Raw genomic sequence first — 13,028 nt, forward strand, 5'->3', positions numbered from 1 at the left:
AACTGGTCGCTATGATGAGCGCTGACCTCCAAGGGGTGCACGCGGGACATGGCAGGTGTCGGCAGCAGGAGGCAGACTGGAACATGGCGGGCATGAACGGCAGTGGGATGGTGGAGCAGGTGAGCAGGGGTGCCAGACCCGGGGGGGCACCAGTCACTGTCATGGGGGCGAGCCTCTGGTGGTTACTGAAAATTCTTTGCTCCCATGCACCATGGTCCCACCTGGTGCTCGCACCCACTACCAGTGCTGGAGCTGCCGCCTGCACCTGCTCCTGGTGCCTGGTGCCGACCCTGAGGGCTCAGCTCCCTCAGTGGGTGCGAGCGGCGGCTGCTGGCCCCGATCGCCCCTCAGGGCTTCTCCACCTGCCCCTGCTCCTGAGGGGCAATCAGGGCAGTAGCTGCTGCTCGCACCCACTGACAGCGCCGGCCCCACTCACTCCATGTCATCAGCGTGTGGTAGCAGTGGTGGCGGGATCAGGGCTGCTGGCAGACAGGGGACTGGGGGCTGTGGTGGGAGGAGCCGGGTGGGGGCACAGAGGATGGGCCGAGACCCTCCCCTGTGCCCACCACAGCCTTGCGGCCCACAGTTCCTTTTAAGGTGAACAAATTTGTGCACTGGGCCCCTAGTATAAAATAAAACTGAGTGTCCAAAGACAAAATAAATAAATACCATTGATGCCTTGATATTTTCAAATGTTAAATAAATAACAGACAGTTTTAACAATGGAATACAGACTCCAGAAACCATTTTTATTTTTGTGCTGTAACATGTAAAGAGGTAGAGCATTTTTCCCTTTAAGTGTGTGATGACTTGATGCCCTATACACTCATATTATGCATTTGCAACCGCAGTGGGTCACAAAGTTATATTGAATGCACGCCCACCACTGAAATGTAAACGACTAGAAGAAACGCCGATGTTTTCCATAGCATGTGGCTGCTCTCTGATGAGCAAAGATATTTCCTTGGGTTTATTTTTCAATACAAGGGAGCAAACAGGGAATAATGACAACTTTCAGATTTCACGTGGGAACCTGTATTAGGCAAAAAGGCAGGCACGTTAGGACCTGCGACCTGTTTAAACAAAATCGATTTAAGTTCCTACACTTCATTAAACGGAGAGGGGGTCCCTTAAAGACGCACCCAAACATCTGAGGTGCTGACGCGAAGCTGAGTCCTGTTAGCCTCAGAGAGATGTGGCCATCGCACTATTGACGAGATCAAAGGAGTCTTTCTCCCTCAGCTTAGCGAGTCAAGCAGTTGGTTTTCACAAAGCACAGGGCACTTTCCTCAGTGTCACCCCCGGGCGCGCTCATTTAACCTCCCCGGAGTCTGGGGAAGGTGGGCTCCACACAGCTCCCAGGCCACGCGGCAGGGAGGCCTGATGCTTATGATGAACTTGTCTGAGATTATAGCTCGTGACAGTCAGCCAGGGCTCAGTCCTCTCCTCAGAGCTAATGTTTTCAAGTATTACTTCCCCCCAAAGATAATGGCCCCCCAAATCCAGTTTTCTCTGGTGAAACATATGCTCGTGCCCCAAAACAAACAACTTGGTCCCGAGCTGCTTTGGCTCAGCGGATAGAGCATCAGCCTGTGGACTGAAAGGTCCCGGGTTTGATTCCAGTCAGGGCACATGCCCGGGTTGCAGGCTCAATCCCCAGTGTGGGGGCGTGCAGGAGGCAGCCGGTCAATAATTCTCTCTCATCATTGATGTTTCTATCTCTCTCTCCCTCCCTCCCTGAAATCAATAAAAACCGATTTAAAAAAAAAACAAAAACAAAAAACTAAAAACAAGCAACTTGTATTCAACAGACCCGATCTGTATGGAGCGGAGTTGTGAGCCTGGGATGGCGTGCCTTCTCATCATTCAGCTTCTGTGCCCAGAAAAGGACTGTGTCTCCATTTTGCAAAGAAAAAGGGAAATGACGCCCCGAGAAGAGAAGAGGACTTCAGCTCCCATTGCTGCTTTGGAAAAACCAGCGCTGGTCTCAGTTGTATTCCGTCCGCAGGATCCCTGCCTGCCTTGCGCTGCTGTCATTCCCGGGTATCCAGGGAGGGAGTTCTTTGGGGTATCTTCCGCTGCAGACTTTGTGCAGAGCTTTCTGAACCAGAGAATTGCTGCCAGGCACTGATTCTCTAAATATGACATCTCTATTACCTTCTGCAGGTTTTTATTTTTATTGATTTCAGAGACGCAGGGAGAGGGAGGGAGAGAGAGAGAAATGTCAATGATGAGAGAGAATCATGGATCGGCTGCCTCCTGCACGCCCCACAACTGGGGATGTAGCCCACAACCTGGGCATGTGCCCTGACCTGGAATCGAACCGTGACCTCCTGGTTCATAGGTCCACGCTCAACCCCTGAGCCACGCCGGCCGGGCTGCCTTCTGCAGACTTGATGAGATTCACTAGTAACGACCAAGATGGTCAGGCTACATGAACAACCAACGTCAACCACAAGGACTTACTTCTGTCACCAGAGACACAGACAGGCTGCGGACAGTAACACGGGACCTGCTGTAGTGGGCAGCACTGCGAGAGTGGAGCCGTAAGAGCATTAAACTGGTAAAAAGAGGCACAGCGCTGTGATCTGAGGCACCTGAAATGGCGATAATAAACTTGTAATTTATCAGGAAGATACAGTGACTCTAAATGTCCCCATGATCATAGAACTGATTTCAGAACACACGTATGTATTCCTACAGGGGACAGGAAAGGTGGGGCTGTTTAGACGTGAAGCCCTATGTGGTCTCTGGGTGAGAGCCATACACACGCGGTGGCCCTGTCCGGCCAGCACGGCTCAGTGCTTGAGCCTCGACCTATGGACCAGGAGGTTAGGGCTTCCTTCCCGGTCAGGGGACATGCCCTATTCTCCTGGTCGGGGGCTCAATCCTTAGTGTGGGGCGTGCAGGAGGCAGTCAATCAGTGGTTCTCTCTCATCATTGATGTTCCTCTCTCCCTCTCCCTTCCTCTCTGAAATCAATAAAACTATATTTAAAAAAATAAAACAAGTAGATAATTTGTGGATGCCCAGAAAACAGGTCCTCTTTCACCCTTGTTTCCAACAAGGGACAGACCTCCCCCGCCAAGAATATGCATCAGGGAAATAAACAGAAAACCAGAGACTTGCCCTCAGTAGGACGCAATTTCTGGGCACAATCACTAAAAATTGCGGACTTCGTCCTTGTTCTCTTGAGACTTTAACTCTGTACATCCCTCCACATCCGGGAGTTCACGCCACAGTCACTGGGCGCCCCTGGCCACCTCAGTGCGAGGTCGGGCTGCGGGCCTCGTGGACCAGGGTCAGCAGCAAGGAGAGACGAACATGAAGGGCCAATTCCAGACGAATGGCTGTGCCTCCTGGCTGCACGACACCTGCGGGCTCAGTGGGCGGTCTTGGCCTTGACTTGACCGAGACACCAGTGCTCGCTGCGGGGCCGGCTCCTCCGAGGGCCCAGGGGCGGCTCTCAGAATTCCCGGCTGCTGTCTTGGGACCTGAGACAGTTTTCCTCCGTGGGAACTGAACTTGTCGTGACTGTGGGATTCGCACAGGAAATCCAAAACGGTGCATCCCAGCTGCCTTCCTGCTGGCCTGACCACTCCCTTCCGCGACCAGCACTGACATGGCGAGCGCGAAGCCGGGTGGGGCCTAACCCAGCTGCCCCCTCGGCGGTGTCTGCAAACCAAGACTGCTCTTGCAAATGCCTGCGCCTGGACGCCCCTTTAACCAGGAGGACCCTAAACCACACTCCTCGTCTCCCGCACCTTCCCTCTGCCCATTGTGTGTTACGGGCACCTCCAGGTTAAACCATGGGGCCCCAATCCACCTCTGTCAATTCCGCATCCCCCCGGCTCTGCCAACCACCCCTTCCACCCGCTGTCCCCGAGCTGAGCGGCGCCGCTGTCACTAGCCCGTCTGTCCCTCCGTCTTCCCAGCCCATCTCCGCCGGGGCTCCCGCAGCGCTCGGAATGCGGCTGATTTTGGCTGCTGTTACAGACCCACAGTCTGAGAACTGGGAAGGTCAATCAATAAACACGTCCAAGGGTAACTAGTAAGTGCTGGTGCTGAGGCTCAAACCTGCACCCAAGCCATTGTTTTCAAGACAGATAGTCTGGGCTCCTTCTGCCCTCCGTCACGGATTAGCTCGATGGTCATTTGAATATGTTAAGCCGTGTTTTATTCATTCAGAAAATGTACAAATATTTCCTCTTAGTGTCCTTAATGATTAGCACTGTGCTTAGCGTATAGTCATGTGCTAAACAAATACTATTTTTAAAAACATATATAGCCCAGTCCGAGTGGCTCAGTGGTTGAGCATCGACCTATGAACCAGGAGGTCACGGTTCAATTCCCAGTTAGGGCACATGCCTGGGTTGCGGGCTCGATCCCCAGTTAGGGGGCGTGCAGGAGGCAGCTGGTCGATGACTCCATCTCATCATTGATGTCTCTCTCTACCCCTCTCCCTTCCTCTCTGACATCAATAAAAACAAACAAACAGCAAAATGCACACAATGATTATTATGCCCGTCTTGTGACAGGCTCCTGAACGGTCTTCTCACAAACATCTCCCTGGTTCACACGTGTGGTCTTCTCCCAGCCCAGCTCCGATCGAGTCACTTTCTGGCTGAAAACCGTCAGCGAGCGGCTGGTACCCGTCTGTCCACAGCGCTTGCTGCTACGGACAAAACCACGTCTTCAGTATCTCGTCCCACGACTGTTTCTGATTTTCCTGAGCATCCAACCAACACGGGCAACTCAGCATTCCCCAGCGGCCTCGATTCCAGCCAAACCTCGCCTGGCTGAGCCTGCGGCCGGGGACTCGCTCCCTGGACCGTGCACACGTGTACACACAGGCCCGCACACTCACACGCCAATGCTGCCTCCTCCTGCGGTCTCCCGCTCTCTGTCCCCATCGTCCACAGTGGCTTCTGCCCTGTAATGCAGAAACCGGTGAGCGTGTCCGGCCCGGCTCCTGAAAACCGCCCAGTCCTGAGCTCCGTGCCCGTCAGACAGCTCCACACCGAGGAGCGACGGATGGCGCCGTGGTGAGAGCAAGGATCGGGCCCTGGACTGAACATATCGACATAGAAGAGCCACCCTGGCTTCTCCCTCTCCTGGGCGTGAGGACACGTTACACGCCCAGAAAAGAAACGTGAGGAAGAAGAACACGGAGTATCCAGTACTTTCTATGCACACTTTCCGATCCTTTCCCACAACATCATAGTCATCCAAAATTAAAGTTAAAATGGAAATCCGGTGCCACGCCTGAGAATAGAAGTTTTATGCTTGAAACAGTGTTTCCTATTGGCCTGAACGTGGCCGAGGGTCACAGCTCTCGGTGCCAATCTCGGGGCTACTCTGCCTGGATTACTGATCAGAAACAACACCAAAGGAACAAAAGGATAGTTTTTTAAAGTGTGTGTGTGTGCAGAGTATATGATTAATACCCATATGCACATACACAGACATACTCACAGACACAGATTCACACACTCACATGTGCACATCCACACGCACACACATGTGCACACACATGCACACACGCTGATACTCTCGCACGCACACACACACTCACACGTGCGCACACACACACACAGCACCTCTGATCCTCTGCCTGTGCATGTGGGTGTCCACCATCCTGCGTGGGGTATGTCGCAGGAGCCATCGCTGACCTCTGACTACGCGTGAGCAGAGGAGAGTAGAGGCGTGCTTCCTGCAGAGGGAGGGGGTCGCTGCCCCTGAGCGGCGGTGTGGCCCAGTGATGGAGAACCTGCGGTCCCGGGGCTGGCTGGGGGCAGGCCCTCCTCAGGGTTTTAGGATCACTCAGCGGACCCGGGGAGGCACTCGGCCTCTTTTAAAGTTTATGATTTAAAAATGGAACTAAAACTAGAGTTTGAATGAATTAAAATAAATAGAAAATACAAAATATCCAGGAGGAAAACTGAAAATCCAGGTGGGCCTCCTGGGGTCACGAACCCCTCACAGCACTGCCCTCGGGCAACGCCTCCTCCAGCCGCCTGGGCTTGCCGCAGGGCCCAGGAGCCCGGCCGCCGCTCACGGGCAGGGAAGGTTTGAAAACGTGAACTCATTTCTCCGTAATAATCATGGCTGGTTCCGGTGCAGACGGAGGGTCTCGCGAGGGGAAGAAAGCTTTTCCTTGAATCAGTCCCGAGGAGTCATCTCGGAGGATGGAAGCCTCGTCGCAGGAAGAGGACCTGACCCTAACAGCCCTGACTCCTGTGCAATTCCAGGCCGCGTCCCACTTCTTTGTTCCTCTTGGCTGCAGTCAGTGCCCACAGGAGGTGCAGCTGCACACAGGACAGACAGGCGCACGAGAGGACGCTGAATCCGACGCAGAGGGGACTGTCCTCAGAACTGCCCACCGCCCGGTGCGACAGCGGCCTGGCTCTCACAGGTCACCGGTGAGTGTCACAGTCTGACCCGGCCGGGATGTGTCCCTGCCCCGGACTGTGCGACCTCCACACAGGGCCCCCCCAGCAAGGGGAGCTCAGGGGCCCACCCAGCACACACCTCCGACTGCTCGTCTCTGCACCCACAGGACACGGCATTTCATACGTGAACGCCGGCTTCCCCGGGGGTCTAGCAAGGTTCAGGCTACTTCTCCATCTTATGCTTCAACCGCCATCGTCAGGCCTGACAGGGCCTGGGAGCCGCCTGGGGTAGCTCTGGGCGCATCGGTCAGCAGGGGCTAGAGAAGGGGGCGGCCGGTCCCAGCGGGGAAGTGAGGAGGCCAGGCAGGGAGATTCAGCTCAAACAGATATTTCAGTTCCAGCCCCTCAGAAGCATCCCGGTGTGTGAGGTGTGGACGAAAGGGGCCACATGCTGACCTGACAGCCCAGGGGAGGCCTGCATGGCGGTCTTGCAAACCCAGAGACCTAAAGTCACCACACAGGATGGTCTGAAATTAAACTTTAACTAAACGCAGTTATGGGGGCAGTTACGTCCTAGGCCGGTATCTTCACTGACAAGGTCAACCTTTACCTTAACTGAGCCTACTGTCTTTGCATCTATGGTAACATATCCTTGAAATATCAGGGTAGCTTCTAACATCCCTCACTGTTGTAATCATGATAATTGTTGGCTGTTAACTACCCTGCACCCACCTAAGTAAAAGAAGTGTGCGTCCATCATTTTACCTTTTATCCGATCCCAGAGGTTTCCCCGCTTTGCTTTCTCCCGCCTCCCTAATCTATCACCAACAGACTTCATGTGACCCACTTACGTCCCCTTTGACTGTCATGTATAAAACAAGGTGAAAAACCGCCATTCTCCGGAGCACTATCCCAATCCGTTGAGGTGCTGCTTCCCGGAAATTGTCGACAGTTTGGCTCAAATCAATTAAAAAAATTCTTTACAGGTTTGAATGTTTTTACGTGAATGTTACAATAGTTGAACCTTAGTTCAAGATTTTGTTAAATGACTAGTTTATTTCAAACCTGCTGCGTCTTAACCTTTTTGGGTAACGAGGAACCTAGTATATTCACATTACACTTTGACTGGACCGAGTTAGTGAAATAGAAATGACGATGCTAATGACCAATGTTCTTACCTTCACGTCCTTGACGTTCATCCGCGTGCCCTCCTTCCCCACGAAGATGTCGTCGATGTCCACGAGCAGGTACCTGTCCAGGGACAGGGTCAGCCTCCTCCCCGACAGGAAGGACACGGCGTCGACGAAGATGAGCTTGTGCAGCCAGAAGCTCAAGTTGTTGCCGAAGAGCACCCGCCGGATGCCGTCGTGCAGCCCCAGGTCCTGGACCACCGTGGCGTGGAGTGGGGCACCGGACGCGGCCGGGGGGCCCTCCCCGCTCTGCGGCGCGGCCAGCAGCACGGGCTGGTAGGTGGAGTGGTTGGAGCGGAAGGCCGTCCAGTCCTGGCCAGGCAGCGGGCCCTGCTGCACGCGGGGTGCCCGGGTGAGGCGCAGCAGCGGGGCGCGCGGGTCCACCAGGCAGTCCCTCAGCGCCAGGTTGTTCAGGAGGCTGATGGGCAGGCCCCGCAGCGGCGCGCTGGGCGGGCTGTTCTCGGTGGCTTTGTGGAAGCCGATGATGCCCACGCTGTACTCCACGCAGTACTTCTCCAGGAGCTCCCGGTTCCACGCGTCCATGCCCGCGTACTTGAGGATGTTCTCGTAGACGACCAGGATGTACTTCCCCCTGCCGCCCTCGGTCAGCGGCGGGATGTCCCCCTTCCCGGGCGCGATGGCCATGTGGTAGGCGAAGCGGCTGGACTCCAGGATGGCGGCGATGTCCTGGCCCAGCTGGGAGTACTGGCTCTCCACCAGCAGCAGCACTGTGGGGTCGGTGCGCGACGTGTCCACGGGCCTGGCCGTCCGGGGCTCCGCGGCCCTGATGGGCAGGAGTCTGAGGTCGGCGCACTCGGCCTTGGAGGTGGTTTCCAGGAGCACCACCTCCTGCCGGTAGCCCGAGTAGAGGAAATAGGCGGAGACGGCGATGCTGGCCAGGCAGAAGGTGGCCAGGAGCGCGATGAGGGCGCGGAAGCTTCTCCGCAGCTTCAGTAGGAGATGCATTGTCTGTGGTCCGGCCTGGGAAGCTTTCCCAACGTCTCCCCTAAAGGGCCATCCCGGGCGCAGTGTGAGACGGTGCGCGTGCCGCTGCCCACGAGTTCATGTAACCATCGCAGAGCATGTGAGGGCTGGAGGGGTCCCGCGGGTCAAGCTGGGAGGCGGGGGGCCAGGGCGGGAGCTGGAGAGAGTCCAACCAAAGATGGTGGCCTGGTCCGTCAAACACTATCTGGAAAAGGGAGCAACGCAATGACCAGGACAATCAGAAAGACCACGTTGATGTGCCCCTGCAGGCTGATAGTCCAGAAACATGCATATCCAACCCATGTCAGTGCAGCTCCGGTGCTAAGACACGAGGGGCCTGCTGTTTGCAGCCTAGATTTCACCACTTAGAATACAGCGAAGTTCCTTCATATCCTCAAGAAGACAGAATCCTATTTGTTTTTTGTATATATTTTGTCTTGTATTATATCCATTGCTACACTTCTAGCTCATGTATTGGATTTGAAAATCCATTTAAACAAACAGGAGACCATCCCCACCTGGCCCCGCCCTGCACCATGCCCACCTGGCCCCGCCCTGCACCATGCCCACCTGGCCCCACCCTGCACCATGCCCACCTGGCCCCGCCTTGCAACATGCCCACCTGGCCCCACCCTGTACCATGCCCACCTGGCCCCGCCCTGCACCATGCCCACCTGGCCCCGCCCTGCACCATGCCCACCTGGCCCCGCCCTGCACCATGCCCACCTGGCCCCGCCCTGCACCATGCCCACCTGGCCCCACCACCCTGTACCATGCCCACCTGGCCCCGCCCTGCACCATGCCCACCTGGCCCCGCCCTGCACCATGCCCACCTGGCCCCACCCTGCACCATCCCCACCTGGCCCCACCCTGTACCATGCCCACCTGGCCCCGCCCTGCACCATGCCCACCTGGCCCCACCCTGTACCATGCCCACCTGGCCCCGCCCTGCACCATGCCCACCTGGCCCCACCCTGTACCATGCCCACCTGGCCCCGCCCTGCACCATGCCCACCTGGCCCCACCCTGCACCATGCCCACCTGGCCCCGCCCTGTACCATGCCCACCTGGCCCCACCCTGCACCATGCCCACCTGGCCCCACCCTGCACCATGCCCACCTGGCCCCATGCTGCACCATGCCCACCTGGCCCCGCCCTGCATGGCCCCGCCCTGCGCCATACCCACCTGGCCCTGCCCTACAGGGTTTCACAGGAGCAGCAGTCTGTCCAGTCCACCTGCTGTGGGTTTGCTTGGTATTTCAAAAATAAATTCAATCAGAAATTTGAAAAGAAATGAAGTGCATGACAAGTTAATACTTTCTACATCCTTATCTATTCTGACATAAAAAAATGTGACTTTTATGTTTGAATATACAAAGGATAAGATGTCAGTTTTGCATATTAGAACAGCACATGGTAATATGCAACAGGGAAAAAGAAATAAAAAAGCATATGGGATTAGAATCTGTCAACTAAAAGAATAAATAAAATTTAAATGTGACATTTATTTAACATTAATATGTTCAGAGTTAGAATGATACATACATATTATTACCATTGTAGATAGTGGGTCTGATGTGTTTGTGTGTGTGTGTGTGTGTTTTAATATCAGGAGTTATCATTTCTTCCCTTCAATCCTCCAATTTCTGCTTCTCTAACAACACTCCCTCCAGATGAGGTCACGGGAAGTCAGACGGCCTTGCCTATCCGCTGCCATGGCTCTCTCATTCCCGAGGTGTGTTTGTGTGTTTGTAGATTCTCTGGAACACGGGCTGGAGTCCTTCCCCCGAGGGTCCGAGGCCGCTGTGCCGCAGCCTGCTCCTGTCTCAGCCGGCTGAGGAGAGACCCGGAGCGCCGCTGGAGTTCAGCTGAAATGGAAGAAAAGGGACCGTCACCAGCGTGTCCCAGGTGGCCGCTGCTTCCCGACACTGAGCTGTCCTGGCGCCGTTAAAGGGGACACGGAGACGAGGGGGTCTGGGAAAGAGGCAGACGGCCGGCTAGTGATCTGTGATGCTGGGCCCAGGGTCCCATCCCCCTGGGAAAGCGTGCCCGCCTGTGTGTTACCCAGGAAAGTGTGCCCCGTGTGTTACCCACTCCGTGTGTTACCCGGGAAAGTGTGCCCCCGTGTGTTACCCACTCCGTGTGTTACCCGGGAAAGTGTGCCCCCCTGTGTTACCCACTCCGTGTGTTACCCGGGAAAGTGTGCCCGCCCGTGTGTTACCCACTCCGTGTGTTACCCGGGAAAGTGTGCCCCCGTGTGTTACCCACTCCGTGTGTTACCTGGGAAAGTGTGCCCCCGTGTGTTACCCATTCCGTGTGTTACCCGGGAAAGTGTGCCCCCCTGTGTTACCCACTCCGTGTGTTACCCGGGAAAGTGTGCCCGCCCGTGTGTTACCCACTCCGTGTGTTACCCGGGAAAGTGTGCCCCCGTGTGTTACCCACTCCGTGTGTTACCCGGGAAAGTGTGCCCCCCTGTGTTACCCACTCCGTGTGTTACCCGGGAAAGTGTGCCCCCGTGTGTTACCCACTCCGTGTGTTACCCGGGAAAGTGTGCCCCCGTGTGTTACCCACTCCGTGTGTTACCCGGGAAAGTGTGCCCCCCTGTGTTACCCACTCCGTGTGTTACCCGGGAAAGTGTGCCCGCCCGTGTGTTACCCACTCCGTGTGTTACCCGGGAAAGTGTGTCCCCGTGTGTTACCCACTCCGTGTGTTACCCGGGAAAGTGTGCCCCCGTGTGTTACCCACTCCGTGTGTTACCCGGGAAAGTGTGCCCCCCTGTGTTACCCACTCCGTGTGTTACCCGGGAAAGTGTGCCCGCCCGTGTGTTACCCACTCCGTGTGTTACCCGGGAAAGTGTGCCCCCGTGTGTTACCCACTCCGTGTGTTACCTGGGAAAGTGTGCCCCCGTGTGTTACCCACTCCGTGTGTTACCCGGGAAAGTGTGCCCCCATGTGTTACCCACTCCGTGTGTTACCCGGGAAAGTGTGCCCCCGTGTGTTACCCACTCCGTGTGTTACCCGGGAAAGTGTGCCCCCGTGTGTTACCAGGGTTAAGTTAGATGAAACCCAATCCCAGCAATTGGCCTAATTAAGTAATTTAACTCCCACATCAGCAAGTTTTATTTCAGTTTAAAAATTCAGATATTTAAAGTTAGAAAGGTCACCAAAATCATGGAAAACTCTAGAGGTGACCTGGAATTGCTCACAGAAGTTGAAATATTGAAACAAGCTTTGACTTGTCACGACACATGTAAGTGTACCTGGGGCCCACTTTCCACGGTAACACACGGGGGCCCACTTTCCACGGTAACACACGGGCGGGCACAGTTTCCACGGTAACACATGGGCGGGCACGCTTTCCCGGGTAACACACGGGGGCACGCTTTCCCGGGTAACACACGGGGGGCACGCTTTCCCGGGTAACACACGGGGGCACGCTTTCCCGGGTAACACACGGGCGGGCACGCTTTCCCGGGTAACACACGGTGGGCACGCTTTCCCGGGTAACACACGGGGGCACGCTTTCCCGGGTAACACACGGTGGGCACAGTTACCCGGGTAACACACGGGGGCACGCTTTCCCGGGTAACACATGGGGGCACGCTTTCCCGGGTAACACACGGGCGGGCACAGTTTCCCGGGTAACACACGGGCGGGCACACTTTCCCGGGTAACACACAGGCGGGCACGCTTTCCCAGGTAACACATGGGGGCACACTTTCCCGGGTAACACATGGGGGCACACTTTCCCGGGTAACACACGGGGGCACACTTTCCCGGGTAACACACGGGGGCACAGTTTCCCGGGTAACACACGGTGGGCACGCTTTCCCGGGTAACACACGGGGGCACGCTTTCCCGGGTAACACACGGGGGCACGCTTTCCCGGGTAACACACGGGGGCACGCTTTCCCGGGTAACACACGGGGGGCACGCTTTCCCGGGTAACACACGGGGGCGCTTCACCAGGCACTTTGCCTCCAGGTGCTTCAGAAGACTTCTCTCTGCTCTCAGGAATATTATGAGGAATTAGCTCATATTAATAAAACGGTGGTTTTCTGATGAAATATTGTTACATAAACATTTAACCGCTTATTCTTATGTGCTGATGGCACTTACTGCTCTCTTAGGGAAAAGACCAAAAATTATCCTCCTCTTTGAAGAGCGACGCTTCTGTTTGTCAAATGGGCCCCAGCACATACATGACAGTGAGAGCCAGATGGGAGTGGGCTGTCCTTCCTGCCGGTGAAGGGAGAGTAGGAAGCCTGTATCAGTTAGATGTGTGTGTGTCTGCGTCTCTGGGCCAAGGTCAGACTGCCTCTTCCTCGGGGTCATGGTCACAGTGCTGGAGAAGCACTGCTCCAGGGCGCCCCGCTCAGGCCCACTCTTTCAGCCGGCTCCCGGGGAACCGCAGGGGCTCTGGCTGGAGACGCGCGCAGACTCCTGATTCCGAACATCCGCCAC

The 13,028-nt window shown here is 55.8% G+C and overlaps 1 protein-coding gene across 1 annotated transcript in view; it reads right to left on the bottom strand.

The window, feature by feature from the left end:
• The window catches only part of NDST4 (N-deacetylase and N-sulfotransferase 4), a 172,198-nt gene extending 163,651 nt beyond the window's left edge, over window positions 1-8,547 (bottom strand). The window contains exon 1 of the mRNA XM_054716764.1: window positions 7,570-8,547. Coding sequence (XP_054572739.1) covers window positions 7,570-8,547 — 978 coding nt within the window. The remainder of the gene's footprint in view (window positions 1-7,569) is intronic.
• Between the last annotated feature and the right edge of the window lie 4,481 nt (window positions 8,548-13,028).

This window comes from Eptesicus fuscus, chromosome 6, assembly GCF_027574615.1.
Source record: "Eptesicus fuscus isolate TK198812 chromosome 6, DD_ASM_mEF_20220401, whole genome shotgun sequence".
Taxonomy (NCBI): domain Eukaryota; kingdom Metazoa; phylum Chordata; class Mammalia; order Chiroptera; family Vespertilionidae; genus Eptesicus; species Eptesicus fuscus.